Raw genomic sequence first — 25,759 nt, forward strand, 5'->3', positions numbered from 1 at the left:
GATTTCAACACTAGCAGAAATTGCATACTGGAACCAAAAATCAGATTTTGGGAAAACCACATTATCCATCATCTTGCAGTCATACTTTTTCTAAGCCTTTGGCTTCCCCAGCCCATGAAGCCTTGCTCCCTTCCCTAGCACATACCCTGTGGTCCCACCATCCACAGTCCTTCCTTGGTAGCTCAGCCTGAGGAAACTCCACCCACCGATGAACAGCATTTCCCACAGTTCTTTGTTTTCTGAGAGCGTCTGAACTTTACTTTGTATCATAATGGTTTGACTGCTTTTCCAAGCTCTTCCCTCCTTGCCTAATTTCTTCCCTGTAATGGACTGTCCTCCAAATGATGTCAACAAGAGAGTGTTTGACATCCTCGTGGCTCAATGGAAAGAGCTCGGGCTTGGGAGTCAAAAGTCATGGGTTCAAATCCCATCTACACCCACTGTCAGCTGTGTGACCCTGGGCAAGTCACTTCACTTCTCTGTGCCTCAGTTACCTCATCTGTAAAATGGGGATTAGGACTGTGAGCCCCACGTGGGACAACCTGATCACCTTGTATTCCCCCCAACACTTAGAACAATGCTTTGGGGAAGCAGCGTGGCTCGGTGGAAAAAGCCCGGGCTTTGGAGTTGGAGTTCATGGGTTTGAATCCCGGCTCCGCCACTTGTCAGCTGTGTGACTTTGGGCAAGTCACTTCACTTCTCTGGGCCTCAGTTACCTCATCTGTAAAATGGGGATAAAGATTGTGAGCCCCCTGTGGGACAACCTGATCACCTTGTAACCTCCCCAGTGCTTAGAACAGTGCTCTGCACATAGTAAGCACTTAATAAATGCCATCATTAATCATTAATTAATCCTGTAAAAAATAGCCTTCTTTTGGGGCAGGATCCTGAGGGATGGACGAATGACTTTCGGAGAACATGGCCTGTAGAGGTGGGAAGCCTGGATCAACGGAATATTTGTGATTATGGGTGTTTTTTTGTATTTGCGCGTGTGTGTGTTTGTGTGTCGGGAATGGAAGACTGGAACTGGACATATCCCTTTGGGTATAGTGGGCAGGAAGGCTGGAAGGTGAAATCTGAAATGGGGAGAAGGGAAGGGCTTTGGGGAGCAGCAGGGAACCACCAATCAGGATGGGTCTCAGTCCTGACCAGATGGTACAGCAGTGACAATTTGGTCTGGAAAAGGACAAAACCAACAAGTCCCTCAGCTCCTCCATGTCTGCCCTGAGTCTCGGACCTCAGGTGCCCACAGAAATCTTGCGGGTCTTCATTGCTCTCCAGCTCAGCCTGCTATAAGCTTCTTCACGAGACCAGCGACTTTCTCGCAAATATAATAATGCTTATCTGTGCAAGGATCAATGTAGAAGTAAGATCCATAGGTGTAAGCACACATCTTTCCTCCAGTTCTATCACCACTGACAAGTGAATTCCTGAAAGAGAAAATTCCGTATTACATCAGTGAGGGGGTTCGCCATCCCCAGATACTGACCCCAGAACCTGGGACGGTGAAGCTTTGCTCCATCTCCTCTCATGGCCTCCCTCTGCAGCCTGTTCCTCTGAACCCCCAACTCTCCCTCTTGGCCCACTGTCTTCCTGACCCCCACAATCTCCCAGTAACTCAGTTCCTCAGCCTGTCTCTCCCTCTGCTCCCTGGGTGGGTTGGGCTGGGAGAATAGGAGGGTGAGCCACCTGACCCCCCACCCCCCGCCCTGCTGTGTGTCAAAGTCATACAGCAAGAGAGTGACAATCAGAGGTGAAATCAAAGTCCTTTTTATCACTGCACTATGCTGGGCTAAGTTCATCAATCAGTCGATCAATCCAACAGTGGTATTTATTGAGCACTTACTGTATGCAGAGCATTGGACTAAGTGCTTGCATGAGCTCAGTACAACAGATTTGGTAGACGTGGTCTCTGCCTGCAAGAAGCTTACAGTGTAGTGGGGGAGACCAGCATTGTTATAAATTTCAAATACGGAAAATGTCAGGGCATAAAGATCTGTATGTAAATCCTTACACTGGATTTGGGTTGACCATCCAATGGATACGGATCCAAGTGCATTGGCGATGGAGAATAGAGAGAAAGAAAGTAGGGGAATGGAGAACTCAGAGAAGGCCTCTTGGACAGATGTGATTTACGTTGGCTTTGAAGATGAGAAGAGTGATATTCTGTAAGGGTTGAAGGAAGCGGGAGCCCCAGGCCAGATAGAGGGAAGATGTGGGCCAAGAGTTGACGGCGAGATAGATGAGATCAAGGTAAGCTTAGTAAGTGGGCAGTAGAGTATGTGGGCTGCACTGTAATAGGAAATCAGTGAGGTAAGGTAGGAAAGAGAGAGCTGATGGTATAAAGCTTGTCTTTCATGTGGATGTGGATTGGCAACTATTAAAGGGTATTGAAGAGTGGGGAGACACAGAGTAAGATTTTTGAGAATAATAATCCAAGCAGCAGGGTGGAATAAGGACTGGAGAGGGGAGATAAAGGAGGCATTAAGTCAGGAAGGAGAGAAATGTGGTAATCAAGGTGGGAAATGATGCCAACATCAGTGGGTGAATGATTCCATTTCTCTGAGGGATGGGAAAAGTTGATGAAACTCAGGGCAGCTCGAATTCCAGCTCCTCCCCAGCTGCAGGGCTCATAGCTTGCCTCCATTGGTCCGATGAGATCCTGAGAAATTCCAGGTGATCCCCAGGGCAGAGTCAGCTTAATTCCCCAGAATGTCTCCAGAGTTACATACTCACAGGTCACGAGAGAGTGCTGAGCCATCTTCCCACTCCCACTGCCTGCCGTTGGGGTTTTGGTATAAACCTACCCAATGGTATTGACGATTTTGAAGGGATGCTATGAAATCCTGCAGGGAAAAGACACTGTGGGTTATATCTGACAGCAGACCCTGATGTCTCAGCAGGGAATCTAAAGCAGAGGCCGCCCTGTCTTGGGATCTTTGGACACAGCAGCATGAGAATCACCAGGAGGGTGATGGATGCTTGAAACTACCCAAGGGCCAGGGGCCAATTTCACCTTCAGCCTGCCTGAAGACAGGGATAGGAGAGTGAGCTGAGGTGGGGGCATTTGGGGTAGGGGCCCCCTGGGGAGCAGTTTGGGTCACAGGAGGGAACTGTGAATTGCTTCCCTGACTCCCCATCTCCTGACCCTGACCCCACCTCAAATGCTGCCCTCTCCCATTCTCTTATCACCGAGGGCGGCATGGCTGGGTCTGCAATGTGGAAGGCCATACCGAGGCTGAGATTTTTCTGACCAGTGGCGATGTGGGGTGGTAGGAGAAACACTGCTACGGCCTGATACCCTTTAATGGGAGCTAGAGCTGGATCTTTGTGTGCCAGCTGTGCCTCTCCCTGCCCTGGGCATCTGGTCCAAGAGCCTTCTGACCACCCTAATAGTCCTGGATTTCCCAGATGGACACCCCTCAGTGCATCCCTGAATGGTGATGATCATCATTGTTAGCATCATCACTCCCCTCCCCACTCCAAGCCCTCTTCCCCAAGCATCTCCTGAGCTCTGGGCAGTTTCTTTGCAGCAGAAGAGTCTTCCCCCGGCCCTTCCAGAAACATGTCCAGCTCCTCACTGCCATTCACGTCCTCCTCTCCTTCTGGCCATTCCGCTGTCCACTGGTTTGCGTTCTCCTCCAAAGTCCCTCTCCCTGGCAAAAAACTGAAATTCCCCTGAACCTTTCTGCTCAGTCTGTGGAGGCACTCTCAGTCTGTATCTGTTCCCCTATGCAGGGGGCATGGTCACAGGCAGAAAGTGTCTCATCCCCAGTGCTGTAGGGTGCAATAGGCTCCTCGGGGATGGACCAGAGCTGACTGGAGTCTCTCTCTCTCTCTCTCTCTCTCTTGTATTTTTTATGGCATTTATTAAGCACTTACTATGTGCAAAGCACTGTTCTAAGCACTGGGGAGGTTACAAGGTGATCAGGTTGTCCCACGGGGGGCTCACAGTCTTCATCCCCACTTTACAGATGAGGTAACTGAGGCACAGAGAAGTCAAGTGACTTGCCCAAAGTCACACAGCTGACAATTGGCAGAGCCAGGATTTGAACCCATGACCTCTGACTCCAAAGCCCGGGCTCTTTCCACAGAGCCACGCTGCTACTGTATGCATAGCACTGTACTAAGCACTTGGAGAGTACAATGCAATAATATTAAAAACATTCCCTGTCCACGACAAGCTTACAGTCTCTCTCTTTCTCTCTCTGTCTCTCTCTTTCTCTCTCTCTCTCTCTCTTCCCCAGTCAAAGAGGAGTGAACAGTCCTGGCCCATCACCTCCAGGACAGTTGTTATTACTGAGGGAGGGAGCAGGAGGACAGCACTGGGTGTCTCTCCAATTCAGTTCATTCATTCAATCATATTTATTGAGCGATTACTGTGTGTAGAGCACTGTACTAAGTGCTTGGGAAGTACAAGTTGGCAACATAGAGAAACGGTCCCTACCCAACAACAGGCTCACAACGGGCTAGAAGGGAGAGACAGACAATAAAACAAAACATGTGGACAGGTGTCAAGTCGTCAGGACAAATAGAATTAAAGCTAGATCATTAACAAAATAAATAGAATAGTAAATATGTACAATTAAATAGAGTAATAAATCTGTACAAACATATATACAGGTGCTGTGGGGAGGGGAAAGAGGTAGGGCTGGGGGGTGGGGAGAGAGGAAGGAGGGGGGTCAGTGTGGGAAGGCCTCCTGGAGGAGGTGAGCTCTCAGTAGGGCTTTGAAGGGAAGAAGAGAGCTAGCTTGGCGGATGTGCCAACTTGTACTTCCCCAGCGCTTATACAGTGTTCTGCACACAGTAAGTGCTCAATAAATATGATTGAATGAATGAATGTGCGGAGGGAGGGCATTCCAAGCTAGGGGGAGGACATGGGCCGGGGGTCGACGGCGGGGCAGGCGAAAACGAGGCACAGTGAAGAGGTTAGCAGCAGAGGAGCGGAGGGTGCGGGCTGGGCTGGAGAAGGAGAGAAGGGAATGGGTGGGGAATGGGTGTCTGGCAGTGCTCTGTGGTCCATCCCCAAGGTACGAGAGAGGAGAAACAGCTATGGACAGGGAGACAGACACCGCCCTGCTACCCCAACAACACAAACACACACGCGCACATGTTCTCACCCACTCTTCCTTGTTGTCAATCTTCACCAGGCTGGAGTTTACAGCAGCACAGGCCTCCCTGCTATCTTCCCAGGTTTGTTTAACTATTGATGCACCATAGCAGCTCTTCTCATGCCAAAACCAGGTCTCCGGACAGGGCTTGCAGGCATGGTCTGAAACAAGATCGCTCTGTATGGGACCTGTACAAGTGTGGAGTCCCCCTAACGCTCCTCTCTGACCTCCGTTATCCGTCCCACCTGTTTTGGGGAACACAGGGAGCCTCACTGCCTCTGTTTCCACATTCTTCCCTCTCTCCAGTTGTTCCTAAATCCTGAGTCAATTCAGAGAGATGCATGTTGTCTTCCGTCTCATAGCACACTGCACACTCACTTGCAGTCAGTCGATCAACCATTCATTCATTCAGTCGTATTTATTGAGCGCTTACTGTGTGCAGAGCCCTGTACTAAGCGCTTGGGAAGTGCAAGTTGGCAACATATAACCAATCATCATCTCACAGAAAAAAGTATGATGATATGTGCTAAGTGCTTACTTTATGCCACACACTTTATTAAGTCCCGGGGAAGATATGATATATGCAGATTGAAAATGAACCCTGTCTCCCAGAGAGCTCCCAGTCTAAAAGGGATCTGCCACTCCTGGTTCTCACTCTCCCCTCCCTGCCCTGTGCTCCTTCAACGTCCAGGATGCAAGCCCAAAAAAAGCCCACAGCGGCTCAGTATATCCTCCCTGGGAGTCTTCTGCAACAAGCACATCTCTGTCTCCCTAGGAATGTGCAGTTCGGTTTTCTCAAAAGGTGCAGGGAGGTGGGGGAGACACCCAGGCCCTTTCCGGCCTGAGACTTGTGGCGTGTCCTTTTTCCCTGGTATCCTGCAGTTGGAGCGAGCCCTGGGGCAGATAAAGACTACTGGAAACTGTGGGACAGAGTAAGGGACTGGGCCCCCGAGGCGCTCTGTCCTTTATTTGTGTGTGTGTGTGGTATTTGTTGAGCACTTACTCTGTGCGAGGCACTGCATTAAGCTCTGGGCGCCATACAAGATAATTAGGGAGGACGGTCTCTGCCCCACATAGGGCTCACAATCTTATTCCCCATTTTACAGATGGAGGTTACTGAGGCTGAGAGAAGTTAAGTGACTTGCCCAAGGTCACACAGAAGACAACTGTGTGAATTGGGATTAGAACTCAGTTCCTTCTAACTCCCAGGCCCCTCCTCTGTCCACTAGAGCACAATGTTTCCCGTGCACTGCGACAATCCCGGGGGGACTGTGGAGCAGGACTTGGGAGATACAGAGGAAAGTCCTCTGTCTTCTGAGTCTCTCCTAATATTAATAACGATAACTAAGGTATTTGTTAGATGTTTATTATGTGCCAGGTACCGTTCTAAGCCCTGGGGTAGATACCCGGTCCATGACCCACATAGGGCTCACCGTCTTAACCCCCATTTTGCAGATGAGGGAACTGAGGCACTGAAAAGTGAAGTGACTTGCCCATGGTCACACAGCAGACCAGTGACGGAGCAGGGATTGGAACACGAGCCCTCTGATTCCCCAGCCCATGTGTTTTTTCTACTAGGCCGTGCTGCTCCTCAACCCATGTATGCGAGAAACTGTTTCCTGAGGTAACTAGGGGCTAGACTGTAGCATTCTTCAATACTTTATTGGTCTCCTTCATTTTCTTCCCGGTCCTTGCAGTTTCAATCCAATGCATCCATCTCCTTCCACATCCTGTGTAATTGCCAATTGAATGTCAGGGGATCTAGAAGCTACCATGTTCCACCCAAGAGGTGGCTGCATTTTCAGCGAAGGGGAGTATCTGTAACCCATGGAAAACCCAAGAAGGGGCAAATTGACATAGAGGACGCCTTAACAGACAGCTGAACTCACAAATCTGGTTACCTGGCTTGCTTCTGGTCAGTTCTCGGCAGAGTTGGGTGGCCATTTCCTGCAGGGCATGTGTTAGATTGGACTGGATCGTTTCTTTCTCCTTTGAGATAACCGCAATGGCTTCCAGCTGAAGTGACAGATTTTTCTCCAATCCATTCAACTGCCGTATATTTGTTTTCTGGGCCTGGAAAACTCAAGTCCGCAGAAGAGGCCGAGTCACAGCGGAGCCCCTTAGCGGCCGCGTGGAAGGCCTCAGTGGAAGCCACAGGCCGCAGAGTGGAAATCAGTGGCCCGCGGCTTCTAGGTGGACCTTTGGACCAGGCTGACCCCCAGAGCCCCCGGCTCCTGGCTCCCAGACAGGACTCTGAATTCTACAGTCCCCACACCACTCACTCCCCACCTTTCTCTACTAACGCTCACGGCCTCCGGGCCTAACAGCCGCTGACCTGTTCTGAGCAACACAGGTCTTCTGAACATCCTTATTTTTGACCGGTTAATTTCCCAGGGGCTTCGCCCTACTGGAGGGGTTAAGGGCAAGGGAGGGAAAGAGTTCAGGATTCCCTCACTGCTCACCGCACATTCCTGTAATGGTCTCAACCGGGGTCCTTCCCTTCTGTTGCGTAGTTTCTCTCTTCTCAAGCCCCTAAGCTAGCTCTCTTCCTCCCTTCAAGGCCCTGCTGAGAGCTCACCTCCTCCAGGAGGCCTTCCCAGACTGAGCCCCTTCCTTCCTCTCCCCCTCGTCCCCCTCTCCATCCCCCCATCTTACCTCCTTCCCTTCCCCACAGCACCTGTATATATGTATATATGGTTGTACATATTTATTACTCTATTTATTTATTTATTTATCTTACTTGTACATTTCTATCCTATTTATTTTATTTTGTTGGTATGTTTGGTTCTGTTCTCTGTCTCCCCCTTTTAGACTGTGAGCCCACTGTTGGGTAGGGACTGTCTCTATGTGTTGCCAATTTGTACTTCCCAAGCGCTTAGTACAGTGCTCTGCACATAGTAAGCGCTCAATAAATACGATTGATTGATTGATTGATTGATAGGCCTCACAGTTAACTCAAGGCCGGTAGCGAGTCGGCTTGGTAATAAACCTAGTCTCCCGAGGTTGGAGTCTCCAAGAAATTCGGATTGGGTTTGGATGCCTGCTTCGTTCCCGAGGACCCGGGTTGAGCTGCTCTGGTTCTGCTTCTCCGGGCAAGACAGGTCCCACCCCAAGCCCAAGGGGCTGGTAGCAAACCAATGGAAAATGCCGTAACATTGAAAAGCTGACCCCTCTAGCTCCTACCTCCAGGTTACTTACACAGGATCCCCAAGGATGCCAGCCCAATCAGCAGCAGCAGGCAGAGGGTGAGCAAACCCAGGGCAGACCAGCGCCATGCAGGAGATGGGGCAGGGTGCTCTGTGGAGAACCAGCGTGGACAGAGGGTGGATACACACATCCTGGGACTCCCTCTACAGTGAAAGCTCATTAAGGGAAGGGAATGTGTCTGCTAATTCTGCTACTCTCCAACCCACACACTCAGCCCCTCTCACTGTACCTCCATCTCGTCTGTCTTGCCACCAAATTATCGCTCGCATCCTGCCTCGGGCCTGGAATGCCTTTTCTCCTCATATCTGACAATGACTCTCCCCCACTTCAGAGCCTTATTAATAATAAATAAATAATAATGGCATTTATTAAGCGCTTACCATGTGCAGAGCACTGTTCTAAGCGCTGGGGAGGTTACACGGAGATCAGGTTGTCCCACGTTGGGCTGGCAGTCTTAATCCCCATTTTATAGATGAGGGAACTGAGGCTCAGAGAAGTTAAGCGACTTGCCCAAGGTCACACAGCAGACATGTGGCGGAGCCGGGATTCGAACCCATGACCTCTGCCTCCAAAGCCGGGGCTCTTCTCCACTGAGCCATGCTGCTCCTCTTATTGGAGGCAGATCTTCTCAAAGAGGTCTTCTCTGACACAACCCTCTTCTCCCTCTCCTTTCTGCAGCTCCCTGACACCCTCCGAGCCCCAAACACTTATGTACATATCTCTAATTTTTTTACTTATATTAATGTCTATCTAAGCAGTGTGGCTCAGCCTTGGAGTCAAAGGTCATCTGTTCAAATCCCGGCTTCACCAATTGTCAGCTGTGTGGCTTTGGGCAAGTCACTTCACCTCTCTAAGCCTCAGTTACCTCATCTGTAAAATGGGAATTAGGATAGTGAGCCCCACGTGGGACAACCTGATAATAATAACAATAATGATGGCATTTATTAAGCACTTACTATGTGCAAAGCACTGTTCTAAGTGCTGGGGAGGTTACAAGGTGATCAGGTTGTCCCACAGAGGGCTCACAGTCTTAATCCCCATTTTACAGATGAGGTAACTGAGGCCCAGAGAAGTTAAGTGACTTGCCCAAAGTCACACAGCTGACAGTTGGCAGAGCCAGGATTTGAACCCACAACCTCTGACTCCAAATCCCGGGCTCTTTCCAGTGAGCCATGTTGCACTTAGAACAGTGCTTTACACATAGTAAGTGCTTAACAAATGCTATTATTATCACCATCATCATTATTATTATTATTATTATTATTATTATTATCTCCCCCTCTATATAGTAAGTTCACTGTGGTCAGGGAATGTTTATTGTTGAATTGTACTCTCCCAAGCACTTAGTTCAGTGCTCAGCAAACAGTAAGCAATGAATATGATTGAATGAATGAATGCATGAATGAATGGTGTATTATCCTTTCCCAAGTGCTTAGTTCAGTGATGTACACAAGCAGCATGGCTCAGTGGAAGGAGCACGGGCTTTGGAGTCAGAGGTCATGGGTTCAAATCCCGGCTCTGCCAACTGTCAGCTGTGTGACTTTGGGCAAGTCACTTAATTTCTCTGTGCTTCAGTTACCTCATCTGTAAAATGGGGATTAAAACTGAGATTCCCCCGTGGGACAACCTGTTCATCTTGTAACCTCCCCAGCGCTTAGAACAGTGCTTTGCACATAGTAAGCATTTAACAAATACCATCATTATTATTAAACACTCAATAAATACTATTGATTGATTCATTCCTGTTTATATTCTCTCCCTCCCCATCAGACGACAGATCCAACAGAAGAGTTTGCCATTAAGAATCCTCCTTTCCCACCTCACCAGAATTCATACTGAGTCATCTAAACTGGACCTGTATGCTCACTGTGGGCAGGGAATGTGTCTGTTTATTGTTGCATTGTACTCTTCTGCTTATTACAGTGCTCCACAGACAGTAAGCACTCAATAAATATGACTGAATGAATAAATAACAATGTTAAATGACGAGACCCCCCCCAAACTTTTACCTCTCTGTGCCCCTCATCCCTATATTTCCCATAGCAGACGCCCTCCATCTATACCTACTTTCCTCCCTCATCTTGTTAGCTAGAACCTACTTCTGTATCAGACCGCTGGGCATTATTCCTTCCTCCCAACAATCAATCAGTCAATCAATCATATTTATTGACTGCTTCCTGTGTGCATCACATTATACTGAGCACTTGGGAGAGTACAATATGACAATATAACAGACACATTCCCTGCCCACAATGAGCTTACAGATGAAAATAGATCAGTCAATCAATCGGTGCTACTTACTATGTGCAGAGCACTCTATTAAGCACTTGGGCAAGTACAAGAGAGTTGTGAAATGTGATTCCCACTCTCAAGGACCTTCCAATCTACCTGGAGAGACCATCAATAAAATCAATTACAGATAAGGACAAGTAACTTAAGTGTTATCTATCAGACAGTCAACCAGTGGTATTTATTGCACACTTATTGTGAGCGGAATACTGCATTAAGCGCTTGGGAAAGTTCAGTAATAATAATAATGTTGGTATTTGTTAAGCGCTTACTATGTGCCAAGCACTGTTCTAAGTACTGGGGGGATACAAGGTGATCAGGTTGTCCCACGTGGGGCTCACAGTCTTCACAGATGAGGGAACTGAGGCCCAGAGAAGTGAGGTGATTTGTCCAAGGTCACACAGCTGACAAGTGGCGGAGCCAGGATTAGAACCCATGACCTCTGACTCCCAAACCTGGGCTCTTTCCACTGAGCCACGCTGTACAACAGAGCTGGTAAACATGATCCCTGCTCCTAAGGAGCCTACAGTCCTGAGAGGAAACTGAAGTAGTTTCCAAGGACTTGGGTGATGCAAAAGTCCTGAATTGGCAGCAGGGAAAGAAAACGGATGAGATGAGATTAAGCAACTAATTAATTAATTAACTCCTCACTGTTGGCTTCAAAGCTCTCCATCACCTCATCCCCTCCTACCTCAACTCCTTTCTCTCCTTCTACAAGCACATTCTGCTCCTCTGGTGCTAACCTCCTCACTGGGCCTCGTTCTCGCCTGTCCGGCCATCGACCCCTGGCCCACGTTCTCCCCCTGGCCTGGAATGCCCTCCCTCTGCACATCCACCAAGCTAGCCCTCGTCCTCCCTTCAAAGCCCTACTGAAAGCTCACCTCCTCCAGGAGACCTTCCCAGCTGGAGGCCCCCTTTTCCTCCACTCCTCCTCCCCTCTCCATCACCTCGACTCCCTCCCTCTGCTCTGCCCCACCCTACAGCACTTGTGTATATATGTACATATTTATTATTCTATTTATTTTGGGCAAGTCGCTTAACTTCTCTGTGCCTCAGTTACCTCATCTGCAAAATGGGGATGAAGACTGTGAGCCCCACGAAGGACAACCTGATCACCTTGTAACCTCCCCAGTGCTTAGAACAGTGCTTTGCACATAGTAAGCGCTTAATAAATGCCATTATTATTATTATTTTATTAATGATGTATATATATAATTCTATTTATTTATATTGATGCTTTTGATGCCTGTCTGCTCGTTTTGTTTTGTTTTGTCGTCTGTCTCACCCCTTCTAGACTGTGAGCCCGTTGATGTATATATATAATTCTATTTATTTATACTGATGCTATTGATGCCTGTCTACTCATTTTGTTTTGTTTTGTTGTCTGTCTCTCCCGTTCTAGACTGTGAGCCCGTTGTTGTGTAGGGATAGTCTCTGTTGCCAAATTATACTTTCCAAGAGCTTACTACAATCAATCAATTGTATTTATTGAGTGCTTACTGTGTGCAGAGCACTGTACTAAGTGCTTAGAGCAGTGTACAGTGCTCTGCACACTGAAAGCACTCAATAAATGCGACTGAATGAAGGAATGAACCAGGGAAGGCCTCCTGGAAGAGATGCTATTTCAGAAGGGCTTTTAAGATGGGGTGAGCAGTAGACCGCCAGATGTGAAGGGGGAAGGATTTCCCACAAGAAGGAGGGAGTGAACAAGAGGTCATTACTGAGAATCATGAGAACAAGTCGCACATAGAAGTCTCCCTCATCTTCAACAACAGGAGTTCCCTAACCCTGCCACTAGCGACATCTGTGTTATCTCATTTTAAATCTTTTGTTTTGTTTTGTTTACTATTAAAACAGAAATCTCTCCAATACTGAGAGTCTGGTATTGAGAGAAAATAAAAATAATTCTCCTCTCCCTTCACACTCCTGTAGAGCAAACCATCCTAGTCCATTAGGATTCTGCTAATTATTCTGGTAGTTATTACCCATGAATAAGATTAATGAACACGTTAATCCCAAAGCCCGGACTCTTTCCAGTGAGCCACGCTACACTTAGAACCGTGCTTTACACATAGAAAGTGCTTAACAAATGCTGTTATTATTATTATTATTATTATTATTATTATTATTATTATTATTATCTCCCCCTCTAGATAGTAAGCTCACTGTGGTCAGGGAATGTTTATTGTTGAATTGTACTCTCCTAAGCACTAGTTCAGTGCTCAGCAAACAGGAAGCAATGAATACGATTGAATGAATGAATGCATGAATGAATGGTGTATTATCCTTTCCCAAGTGCTTAGTTCAGCGATGTACACAAGCAGCATGGATTAGATTAAGATTAGCAATGGAGAGTGGCAGAGTAAGTGACAGAATCCACAGTCAGCTCTTTCACATTTCTTCTCGAAGATGATGATATAGAACACTAATAAAATACCAAGGGATTTCAAAAACACCATCCCAATTCCCATTTTCAGGAACAGAACTAAGGATCCTTTGAACCAGTTCCAGCACATGCTTCCTGTGTGATCATGGGCAGTACCTTAAATTCTCTGTGCCTCTGTTTCTTCATCTGTAAAATGGGCATAAAGTACCTTTTCTACCTCTTGGGCTTGTGAGCCCCATGTGGGACGGGGACCATGTCTGACTTGATTATCTTGCATTTACCCCAGTACTTACTACAGTGCTTGGCACATAGTAAGTTCTTAGCAAGTACCATTATTATTATTATCATCATCATTATTATTATTGTTAGTAGTACCAGTAGTACCAATTCCATTATCCAGGTCAAAAGACAAAAACAGATATACTTGCAGAACCACATAAAACAGAAGTACAGAAAGCAAGGCCAAAGCTTCTGTACTGTTTGTGTAACCTTGCAAAAGCATCCGATAGCATCAACTGAGAGCTGGCTCTGACAACTGCCAGATAGATTTGAAAGCTTTGAGAAGTTCGCGGAAATCCTGAAGCTGCATCAGTTGTGGTAAGATTGCCAGTGAAGGTGCTCTGTAAGATTTTCTCCCTATTACAGTCAGTAAAAATCAAGACTGTGGGCTATGTCCCACCATATAAGCATATATCTCACATAAAAAGTAAATTTTCATCCTGGCAAAGAAGAACCAATTTACCCAGATATTTCAAAATTTTGCAATCCTTGGAAAACATAGACAATTGCATATACACACACACACAGAGGCACACAATATTTTTCAGTGAGGTTCTTTTTTTGAAAAAAAAAAATGGCAATTGTTAGATGCTTACTATGTTCCAGGTACCGTACTAAGCACTGGGGAAGATACAAGCTAATCAGGTCGGACACAGTCCAAGTCCCACATAGGTTTCACAGTCTTAAGCCCCATTTTACAGCTGAGGAAACTGAGGCACAGAGAATTGAAAAGACTTGTCCAAGGTCACCCAGCAGACAATCAATCAGTGGCATTCACTGAGCACTTACTATGTGCACAGCACTGTACTAAGCACTTGGAAGAGTACAGTAGAGTTAGCAGGCACGTTCCCTGCCCACAACAAGCTTACAGTTTAGAAGAGGAGATGGAGATTAACATAAATATAAAAAAGTGGCAGAGGCAGGATTAGAACCCAGGACCTCTGATTCCCAGGCCCGTGCTCCCTCCGCTCGGCCACACTGTTTCTCTTATTCATTTGTGCCACTGGGTTTTGGCAAGCTGGGTAAATCTAAACCTCTCTGGGCCTCAGTTTTCTTATCAGTAGAACAAGGATAACAATTCCCATCTCTTCCTATCTTTATCCGATGCTGATGCCGTGAGGGTAAAATGAACTAATAGGTGGGAAAAGTCTTTGGAAAAATAAAAGTGCTCTACTATGGCGAGGTAGCATCGTCACCATTATTTTTTGTGGTTGCTTTCACTGCTGTTATTGTTCTAGGAAAAAAAAACAACTTGGGAATTGCATTCATTTTTCTCCTCTCTCCTCTCTGATCAATCCTGTTCCTCAACTTCCTCTTCTTAGTGAGTTTATATACTCCCTAAAACCATGCTTGTCCATTCTGAGGTCAAAACGGCAGGTGACTTCAGCCCAGAGACTCTGGTCAAAATAGAGAAGAGGTGATACAGGAGGAAAGGGGGTGACCCGGGAGCTTTTTTAAAGGGAAGTTATTACTAGTTGAATAAGGATTATTTTTAAACCTTATTTGTTTTCACCGAGAGGATCACTGTCAGCTGCAAGATCTACGAATGCTGCACTACCCGTTTCCTTTCTCCCCCACTCTCTTCTTTGGTTTATCTCAATTCCTTTAATCAGTTCCCATCGACTGCCTCCTTATTACTCTGTAGGCTCTGGTTCAGGGATTCCATCCTAAATTCAGTCAATGCTATTTATTGCACTCTTCCTTTGTGCAGAGCAACTAAGCTAAGATAATTTCCCCTATCTGTAATTATTTCCCCTAGTTGTAATTTATTTCATTGTCTGCCTCCCCCTCTTGACTATAAGCTCCTAGTGTACAGGGCACTACTCTCTTTTGTCTTTTGGGCTCACAGTCTAAAAGAGAGAGACTGTGAGCCCACTCTTTTAGACTGTGAGCCCACTGTTGGGTAGGGACTGTCTCTATGTGATGCCAATTTGTACTTCCCAAGCGCTTAGTACAGTGCTCTGCACATAGTAAGCGCTCAATAAATACGATTGATTGATTGATTTTGTACTGTATTCTCTTCATTCATTCAATCGTATTTATTGAGCACTTACTGTGTGCAGAGCACTGTACTAATCGCTTATCATGAGAAACAGCCTAGTCTAGCGGAAAGAGCACGGTCCTGGGGCCCTCATCCCAACTGTGACAATTGCCTGCTGTGAGACTATGTGAGACACTTAACTTTTCTGTGCCTCAGTTCTCCCATTCTCCCTCCTATTTAGACTGTGAGTCTCATGTGGAACAGGGACTGTGTCCAATCTAATTGACTTGTATCTATCCCAGGGCTTAGAAGAGTGCTTAACACATAGTAAGTGCTTGACGAATACTAGAAAAAAATGCCTAACAGTCATGCACACATTAAAGTGCCCAATAAATACCATTGATTGATTGATTGATTGATATTAAGTGCCCGGGAGAATATAATAGAATTAGCAGACATGATCCCTGCCTTCAGGGAGCTTATTTCACAGTATGACCCTCAAAATGCTTATTATTATTATTAATAAGCCTTTACTGTGTGTCAAATACTACTCTAAGTGATGGGGTAGATACGAGTTTATCAGGTTGGAATCAGCCTCTGTCCCACACGGGGCTCACAGTCAAAGAAAGTCAACTACAGTGCTCTTCACTGGTCAGGGGTCCAGTACAGTGCTCTGGACCCAATAGACACTCCATTCAGTGTGTTGCACTCACAGAAGGCTGTTGGTACTAATAGCAATCTAAGGAACGGTTGGTGTGCTGTGCTTTTTTCTACCCCAGTGTCACCTAATGTAGCCCAGTGAAGAAAATGGGTAATCTCTCTGCCCTGACTCTCTGAGGAAAGGACACCCTGCTTTGACTCTCCGGGTACCTTAGGAGGGGTACAGCAGGAGACCCACACATCCACACCCACCTCATCACTATTTTCTTAGCCTCGAGAACCTTCTAGACCAACTCTCCATCATGTCTGCCCAGGTCCTCCCTCGTTTGATGGTTGACCACTCTCCCAAGCTTCAAAACTCACCTAAAATTGCATCTACTCCAAGAAGCCTTCCCTGACTAAGCCCTCATGTCCCCAACCCACCTCCCCTCTCGGTCAACTATGAACTTAGCTGTGTGCCCCTTAAGCAGTTTGATGCTCACCCAGCCCCACGGCACTCAGGTTCACATCCTTATACTCCACTAAATTTCACCTATCTATAATCTGTTTCAATGTCTGCTCTCCCTTCCCTAAGAAGTAAGTTCCTTGCGGGCAGGAATCACATCTATCAACTCCATTGTATTGTTCTTTCCCAAGTGCTTAATACAGTGCTCTACGCAGAGAAAATGCTCAGTAAATCCCTTTGAACAATTGATGTCCCTTGCTGAAGAGGACACAGTTTCCTCTAGGGAAGAGGGGAGCTCTAAAGAGAGGCAAAGGCCCAATCTCAGACGCCCACTCCACAGTCCTTCTCTTCTTTCCATTTAACTCATGATCCCCATCCCTGAGCCCATACCTATTTCACGGCTGTTGTCAAACTCCTGGATCCTCTGGGGCTTGAAGGAATCCTGAAACTTTAGGTCTGCGTAGGTCACTTCATTGTCCATCTCTGGGCAAGGGAAGACAATACCCTCAGCATGTGCTTGAGAGGGCGAGCAGAGCAGCTCCTGAGAGAGATCTAGAGGGAAGCTCCGGCAGCCTGATTTTGCTATTCAAGTCTTTCAAGCGTCGGTGCCGAGGCCGGTCCAGGAGAGAATGTGTCCCTGCGATATGGGACCTGCAATCGCCTCCGTCTCTCTAGCTTTCCTTTCCTCACTTCCCCTTCTGAGAAACACAGATGGTTCAGTGCTTTTCGTCTTCCGCGTTCTCCCCCTCCTCTTTCCCCTCTGCCTCCTCAGGCCACCTGATCTGTGTCCGCGGGGAGACCAGCCTGATCCTTGGGAGTCTGGAGAAGTGAACTGGAAGACAGGAGGCTCTCAAGGTCTCCCTGCTCTGTTTCTGGCTCCGGGAGTCCACACTGACTGTGACTCATACCCAAACTCTGCCAGCTGCCTGCGGTTGTGGGTTCCTCTGACCCGAAGCTCAGAAATGCACGAGGCAATTCCTCAAAGTCTGGGCAGCCCGGGGGTTAGCTGTTGGGCACAGCAGGGAATCAGGGAACGGAAGCAGTGTTTGAAATGGCCATTATCTCTGCCCGTGGGCACCCAGAGTCTGACTCTGGCTGAAAGGAGCAGATGCTGCCTCTTCTGCAGATTCCTGGTGTTCCCGGGGCTCCCACGGGAGTTCTACCTGTGCCCTCAGACCAGAATCCTGGGAGAGGGTGGTAGTGACACTAGTGGTCCCAGAAATCAGCCCAGCAACATCCAGGGGCCTGGAGCCTGGTTTTTCCCCCTGGCTCTATGCTGCTTTTCCTCCTCTTGTCTGTCCTAAAGGAAAAGCATTTGTGTAAGTTTGTGAGAATATGGGTGTGTGTATGTCTACGTACATATCTGTTTCTCTGTCTCTCATTGTCTCTCTTCCCCCCCCCCTTTTTTTCTCTATGTCTCTGCCTCATCTCTTCCCTTCCCTTGGGCCATTGTTTCTGCTGTCATTGAAGCCCAGCTGCTTAATACCGAATCAGTAACAAGATCATATTCATTCATCAATTTTTAAGGGCATGGTAAAACCAAGCCACGAACAGTGAAAGCTGGGAGTCAGTGACTTAAGTACAGACCAGCATGACACTCTGCCATCAAGAAGCCAGTTGATTGACACTCTGAGAAAAAGCTACACATGGAAAGAGAGGTAAAGAGGCAAAAGAGTAAACAGCACCAGAAGCACAAACATAAGCACAACAAATCAACAAGGGACAACCTTTTGCTGGATCCGGCCTTGGCCTGTTCAGCCACACTTATACTCAAAGGTGAGATTCACAGACAGTGGTGTCCTTCATAGTTGACTATATATGTATTTATTAAATTCCCTGGGAAAGAGTAACCATATGGGAATTAAAACGTCTTCTAAAGATAAATGAAGGGACTGGGGGGATTCATGATAGACACAGAAGAAAAGAAGGACTAGTAGTAATAGTAGTAGTAATAGTACTAACAGTGGTAGTAATAGAAAGATAATAGTAGTAGTAGCAGCAGAATTAGTAGCAGCAGTAGCAGTAGTGGTATTGAAGGTATTATGTTTGACATGATTGACATAAGGAAAGCAGAGGTGAACTCTGTCCGACCTCAGCAACCCAAGAGAGTGGAAAGTTGACTAAGGGAACAGATTAAAGAAGAAATTCCATAGTCCAAGTAATTTAGACATCAGCAGTGTTTTTAATAGCATTTTTATAGTATTTTTTAAGCACTTACCATGTGCCAGGCACTGTTTTAAGCTGTGGAGTAAATACAAGGGAATCATGTTGAACATAGTCCCTCTCCCATATGGGGCTCACAGTCTTAATCCGTATTTTAAAGATGAGGTAACTGAAGCACAGAGAAGTGAAGTGACTTGCCCAGAGTCTTACAGAAGACAAGTGGCAGAGGTGGGATTAGAACCCAGGACCTCCCAGGGCCACGCTCTATCCACTAGTCCATGCTGCTTCCCCAGCTGCATGCTCTTTACCCTCTTTGGTAAATCTTTCATCCCAGCTCATTTAATGATTTAAATGTTTCTGCCTCTTCCATTTCTCTAAACTTTCATGCTGCCAACATTTTCTCTTCTGCTGCCCTTTCTGTATTTACATGGTTTTGCTTTCATTAAATTACTCTCCTTCCTAAGATAAGCATTCTAGCCCTGTCTTCTGGAGTCCCTCCTTCATCCCCACTCTCGATATTCTGTCTTCTGTGAATATTGTGCTTAGGTGGTCAATCACCTCACAAGCCAGTTTCCTTCTTTTATTCTCTATCCCCAGTGCCTCTCTCTCTCCCCATCTCTCTTTCTCTGTCTCATGCAAACACAGATGCACACACACTTGTATGGAGAGAAGCATGGAAAATACTTTTCCATCAGAATAATGCAGCGCTCCAAAACCTAGCTGGTATATGCTTTCTGATGAAAATCGCTGAGACATTTGTAGTGTGAGAGGTGTCTATGGAAGTGATCACAGAGGTTAGAATTAAAGAAAGCCTACCCATAATTCTGTCTCCCACTGTCCTTCAGTACGATTTCGTTTAAGTCCCTTACAGATTTGAACAACTTAACTGCAGTTATGGGTCAGGAATCCTGACTGTGGCCTCAGCTGCCTCAGAGGAAAGGGGCCGATTGGAGGAAAGGCGGAGACAGAAGAGGTGGCAGAACAACCGCACCCCGCAATCCTTTGGGGGTGTGCATTTCCCCTACACTACTTTTAGCAACCACCTAGCTGGGGTGCAGCGCACTAAACTTCACTTCAGAAAAATTTGTATTGTCCTCCCTCCCCATTGACATCTGGCCGACCACTGCTCTCCCCATGGGCAAAGACTTTCTGAAATCACATTTCCTCCAGGAGGTCTCCCCGATTAATCCCTCATCTCCCCACCCTATTTTCCTCTCTATTGCCACTTTGGTATTTCTGTGTCACGTAAGCACTTATCTACTCTTTCCCCACCATCGAAGCACTTAGGTCTAGAACTTTAAAGTCTAGCTCTTCTCCTCACCTGTAATTGATTTTAGTACCTGTCTTCCCCATTAGATTATAAAGGTCTTTGAGGGCAGGGATCATGTCTACTCTCTCTAGTGTATTGTCCCCAAGTCTTAGAGCTTTGTTCAGAGTGAGTGTGGAATAGATGAGTGATGGATTGGCTCAGGCAGCTCAATTGATCAATCAATCACTCAATTAGTGGGCCATCAGCCCTGGTGAAGCTAAACAAGCTGCGCTGAAAGGAATTATAAGACATTTGAGGGCAGCGATCATGTCTGACAACTCTACGGTACTCTTCTAAGTGCTTGGTATTGTGCTGTACACGCAGCAAACACTCAATAAATCCAATTGATTGAACGACTCTGGACCCGTAACCTTGTTTATTCTCACTTCCCTCTGGAAGTTCCAAGATGTTTTCTTACTATCTTTCAAGTCCAGCATCCTTTACCAGGTGTCTTCCTCCCCCTAACTGCCTCCATTCACTCTCGCTTCCCTCTTTCCTTTTCAGATGCTCCTCCAGCCTGGCCTGGCAAAGCACCCTTTCTGGCCATATCTTCATCAATCAATCAATCGAGAAGGAGCATGGCCTAATAGATAGAGCATGGGCCTGAGAGTAAGAAGGACCTTCATTCATTCATTCATCCATTTAATTGTATTTATTGAGTGCTTACTGTGTGCAGAGCACTGTACTAAGCACTTGGAAAGTACAATTTGGCAACAAATACAGACAATCCCTACCTAACAAGGGGCTCACAGTCTAGAAGTGGGAAGAGAGACAAGAAAACAAAACAAGTAGACAGGCATCAATAGCTGCGTTCTAATCCTGGCTCTGCCACTTATCTTCTGTGTGACTTTGGCCAAGTCGCTTCACTTCTCTGTCATCTGTAAAATGAGGATTAAGACTGTGCGCTGCATATGGGAGTTGGACTATGTCTAACCTGATTGATTCATTCATTCATTCCATCATATGTGTTGAGCACTTACTGTGTGCAAAGCACTGTATTAAAAGCTTGGGAGAGTACAATGTAACAATAAACAGACACATTCCCTGTCCACAATGAGCTCACAGTCTAGAGGGGGAGACAGACATTAATATAGGTAAATGAATAAATAAATAAATTTCAGCTATATACAGATTTATACATATGTTCTGTAGGGATGGTATAAAGGATGAATGAAGGGAGCAAGTCAGTGACACAGAAGGGAGTGGAGAAGAGGAGAGGAGGGCTTAGTAGGGGAGTCTTCTTGGAGAAGGTAATAATATAATAAAACTGATGGTATTTGTTAAGCATTTACTATGTGCTGAGGACTGTTCTAAGTGCTGGGATAGATACAATCAAGCAATCAATCAATCAATCATATTTATTGAGTGCTTACTGTGTGCAGAGCACTGTATTAAGCGCTTGGAAGTTGGCAACATATAGAGATGGTCCCTACCCAACAGTGGGCTCACAGTCTAGAAGGGGGAGACAGAGAACAAAACAAAACATATTAACAAAATAAAATAAATAGGATAGATATGTATAAGTAAAATAAATAAATAAATAGAGTAATGAATACGTACAAACATATATAAGTTTATCAGGATGTCCCACATAGGGCTCACAGTCTTAATCCCCATTTTACAGATTAGGTTACTGAGGCACAGAAAAGTGAAGTGACTTGCCCAAAGTCACACAGCTGACAAGTGGCAGAGCCAGGATTAGAACCCATGACCTCTGACTCTCAAGCCCAGGCTCTTTCCACTAAGCCACACTGCTTCTCTAATAGAGACGAGGTAGATAAGAGGTAATCAGATTGTCCCGGGAGGGGGGGAGGGCTCACAATTTTAATCCCCATTTTACAGATGAGGGAACTGAGGCACAGAGAAGTTAATTGGCTTGCCCAGGGTCACACAGCAGATGAGCGGCGGAGGCAGGATTAGAATCCACAACCTCTGACTCCCAAGCCCATGCTCTTTCCATGAAGCCATGCTGCTTCTCTGCTTCAAGCTGCTTGAAGATGTGCCTTCAATAAGGGTTTGAAGTCAGGGAGAGGAATTGTTTCGCAGATATGAGGAGGGAGGGCATTCCAGGCCAGAGGTAGGATGAAGACAAGAGGTCAGCGGAGAGATAGATGAGATAGAGGTACGGTGAGAAGGTAAACTTTAGAGGAACAAAGTGTGCAGACTGGGTTGTAGTTGGAGAGTAGCGAGGTGAGCTAGGAGGAGGCAAGGTGATTAAGTGCTTTAAAGACCAGATGGAGCTACAGTGAGAAGGTTAAAGCAACGAAGTGTATTAGAGGAACAAAGTTGGTACTAAATACTGTACTAAACATTTGGAAGAGGATGGCAAAGTGATCCACAGAGTAGATCCTAGAAGTCACTCAGCTTTGGACAAGTCATTTACCTTCTCTGGGCCTCAGTTTCTTCATCTGTAAGATGGAGATTAATTAAATACCTGTTCTCCCTAAAATATGTTAATAACTAATATATGTTGCCAGCTTGTACTTCCCAAGCGCTTAGTACGGTGCTCTGCACACAGTAAGCGCTCAATAAATACGATTGATTGATTGATTCTCCCTCCCCACTCAAATTGTGAGAACCCTGTGGGACAGGGACTGTTTCTGATCTACTTATAGTACATCTACCCCAGTGCTTAGTACGGTGCTTGGCACATAATAAACTCTTATTAATAATAATAATAATAATAGCATTTATTAAGTGCTTACTATGTGCAAAGCACTGTTCTAAGCACTGGGGAGGTTAACAAGGTGATCAGGTTGTCCCCCGGGAAGCTCACAGTCTTCATCCCCATTTTACAGATGAGGTAACTGAGGCCCAGAGAAGTTAAGTGACTTGCCCAAACTCACACGGCTTATAAGTGGTGGAGCAGGATTTTAACCCATGACCTCTGACTTCAAAGCTCGGGCTCTTTCCACTGAGCAACACTGCTTCTTAAGAATATCAAGCTCTTAAGAAATATTATCATTATTATTATTATTTATAATGATAATTATCTCAGCAGGAGAAAGGCTCAAGGTCCCTGCACTTCTGGAGTTTCTAATCTGATAATAGGATCGGGGAAAACCATCTTAACATTTCTGAAATAAGAAAGGATGAGGAAGAATAAGGACAAAGAAAAAAATAGTTCATATCCATCAGGATAGAATAGCTGAATGAATAATAGAATGTAGCAATAAATATATAAATAAAATAAGTGTCCATAAAATATGTATGTAAATAAATGAATGCTAATATATATAGAAATAAATGAGTGCTGAGGAAAGGAATGAAATATATACATAGGAAGAGGAAGATGTAAGTTTTTCCCTAGCATCAGAGCCAGAATTAGGAGGAGAATTCTGACAAGGTGGAAAGCAAAATAATGACATTTGGGTTAATAATCGCCTGTCTGAATCAGAAGGTAAAATGCAACTTTTACAGCGGATATACAGAGTGCCAATGACAAGGCCCCTCTTCTTTCTGCTCCCTTTTAACATCATTTTCCCACTCTCATCCTGTCCAAGGACCATTTCAATGTCTCTTCTTCTTCCCCTCAAACAATAATAATGATTATTGTGGTATCTGTTAAGTGCTTACTATGGGCCAAGCACTGTACAAAGAGCTGGAGTAGATACAAGATAATCAGGTCAGACACAATCACTGGCCCACGTGGGGCTCACAGTCTATAGGAGGCGGAGCACAGGTTTTGACTCCCCACTGTTCAGAGGAGGAAACTGAGGCACAGTGAACTTAATGACTTGCCCAAAGTTATACAGAAGGTGAGTGGCAAAGCTAGGCTTAGAAATCAGGCTGATCTACACCTGCACTTGGGCTCTTTCCACCAGGCCACATTACTTTTCAAGCACTACATAAACATGGGGACCTTTTTTTTAACAGTATTTATCTAATTTGTCCTTGCCTCCTTTCCCCCCCTAGATAAGTGATATTTTTATCTCCTTATTAATAGCATTTTCACTCTGGTTTTCTGCAGCCTCTTTAGCACCCTGGGATTTCTCTCTTTTATTTAGACTTGAGTAACCCAAAATATAGAATAACAAACTGAAAACAAGGTAGTTAGCAGCTGGTTATGAAATGTGCTTCGGGTTGGGGCACATTGCTGTGTGAAGCATTTGGAAATTTAACCAATGCTTTAAGCTTACACAACTTTTCGCTACCCTGCGTTTTGAAACGAAGTATGCGCCGTTGCTTCAGAACAGCAAGGTATCCATAAGAACCAGGGTGGGCTGGGGTGCAGTATACACATTTGAACTCTGAATCTAAATACGATTGATTGATTGATTGATTGAATCACCATGGCCTAGTAGAAAGAGCTCAGGGTTGGAGGTCAGAGGAGCTGGGTTTTAATCTCAGCTCCCCTACTTACCTGTTCTTTGACCTCGGGCACTTTACTTCTCTGTGCCTCAGTCCCTTCATCTGTAAAATGGGGGTTAAATTTTACTCCCTCCTGTTGTGAGCCCGATGTGGGACAGGGACTATGTCCAAACTGATCATCTTGTATCTACTCCTGTTCATAGTGTAGTAGCTCACTGGACTTCTCTCTGTGGTATGATAACATATTGGACTTCTCTCCTGTTTGTGGTGTGAGAGTGTATTGTCCCTCCTGTTTGTGGTGTGAGAGTGTATTGTCCCTCCTGTCTGTGGTGTGAGAGTGTATTGTCCCTCCTGTTTGTGGTGTGAGAGTGTATTGTCCCTCCTGTTTGTGGTACGGTAGCACGCTGACTTCATCCTCTCCTGTTTGTGGTTTAGCCACACACTGAACATCTCCCCTGTTGTGGTGCGGCAGCACACTGGATCTCTCTCCTATTTTTGGAACGGTAGCAACCTGAACTCCACTCCCATTTGTGGTAAGGAAGTATATTTGAACCTGGGGCAGAAGAGAAGTTGTGTTTCTAATTCACTTGCGGTACCAAGACCCTAGCCACCCTACACCCCCATTTCTAGCACATTTCACGAGGTCTGAGCTCAAACACAGGGTACTACAAACCCAGTAATTTATACTTCTTGTGGGCAAACCATGTGATACTGGAAATATATGGCGGTGCAGGTAGTATTTTTTAGAGAAGCAGCATGGCGAAGTGGACGGAGCATAGATCTGGGAGTTGGAAGGTCATGGGTTCTAATCCCGGCTCTGTCACTTGTCTGCTCTATGACCTTGGGCAAGTCATTTCACTTCTCTGGGCCTCAGTTACCTCATCTGTAAAATGGGGATTGAGAGTGTGAGCCCCACGTGGGACAACTCGATTACCTTGTATCTACCTCAGTGTTTAGAACAGTGGTTGGCACATAGTAAGCGCTTAACAAATATCATAATTATTATTATAGTAAGCACTTACCAAATGCCATCATCATCATCATTATTATTAGGGCCCCGGGATTTGAACTTCTAGGGGCCTCTGTGTTTTTAAATGCTCCTATCTTTAGCCAGGGCCCACAGTATTTACATTTATGGAAATAACTGAGGGGAGCCCGATAACCAGAAAGTTCTCGGGGAAAAGGAACTGTCTGAGAAGCATCAGCATCAGCAGTACCATCCGTTCTACCCTCAAGAACGGAAGGACCTTGTGTTACAGAAATATCTTGCCCGATTACGCATTCCTTGACCGACATCACAAGCAAGCTCAAAACAGTTGCTCCCACCCGTTTTGCATGTGATACATTGCTCTGCACACAGTAAGCGTTCAATAAATACAACTGAATGAAATGAGTGAATGAATATCAGACAGAGCACAGTCCTGGGAGTCAAAAGGAGCTGGGTTCTAATCCCATGTCTGCAATGTGATCTTGGGCAAGTCACTTAACTTCTCTGGGCCGGAGTAACCTCATCTGTAAAATGGGGATTGAGAGTGGGAGTCCCATATGGGACGGGGACTGTGTCCAACCTGATTAACTTGTATCTACCACAACTCTGAGAACAGTGCTTGGCACATAG

The 25,759-nt window shown here is 45.9% G+C and overlaps 1 protein-coding gene across 2 annotated transcripts; it reads right to left on the bottom strand.

The window, feature by feature from the left end:
* Window positions 1-789: 789 nt before the first annotated feature.
* LOC119939519 (C-type lectin domain family 12 member B-like) lies at window positions 790-16,939 on the bottom strand. Of its 2 annotated transcripts, none has more exons than XM_038759585.1 (6): window positions 16,749-16,939; window positions 8,310-8,408; window positions 7,013-7,192; window positions 5,121-5,272; window positions 2,737-2,846; window positions 790-1,430 (listed from the first exon to the last, which is right to left on the bottom strand). In XM_038759585.1, the coding sequence occupies exons 1-6, from the start codon at window positions 16,837-16,839 to the stop codon at window positions 1,283-1,285; spliced, it is 780 nt and encodes a 259-aa protein (XP_038615513.1). In that variant the 5' UTR covers window positions 16,840-16,939; the 3' UTR covers window positions 790-1,282. The 2 variants fall into 2 exon arrangements, with proteins under 2 accessions (XP_038615513.1, XP_038615512.1); XM_038759584.1 differs by having other exon boundaries at window positions 7,001-7,192.
* Window positions 16,940-25,759: the final 8,820 nt, after the last annotated feature.

This window comes from Tachyglossus aculeatus, chromosome 17 (genome assembly GCF_015852505.1).
Source record: "Tachyglossus aculeatus isolate mTacAcu1 chromosome 17, mTacAcu1.pri, whole genome shotgun sequence".
In the NCBI taxonomy this organism is placed as follows: Eukaryota; Metazoa; Chordata; class Mammalia; order Monotremata; family Tachyglossidae; genus Tachyglossus; species Tachyglossus aculeatus.

Excerpts from the sequence above, each read along its gene's own strand:
- LOC119939519 (XM_038759584.1), bottom strand. The coding sequence starts at position 16,839 with ATGGACAATGAAGTGACCTACGCAGACCTAAAGTTTCAGGATTCCTTC. Across the intron at positions 8,409-16,748 it reads TGACAACAGCCGTGAAATAG|AGCACCCTGCCCCATCTCCT; the intron begins GTATGGGCTCAG and ends GGTTCTCCACAG. Across the intron at positions 2,847-5,120 it reads TTGACAACAAGGAAGAGTGG|GATTTCATAGCATCCCTTCA; the intron begins GTGAGAACATGT and ends TTTTCCCTGCAG.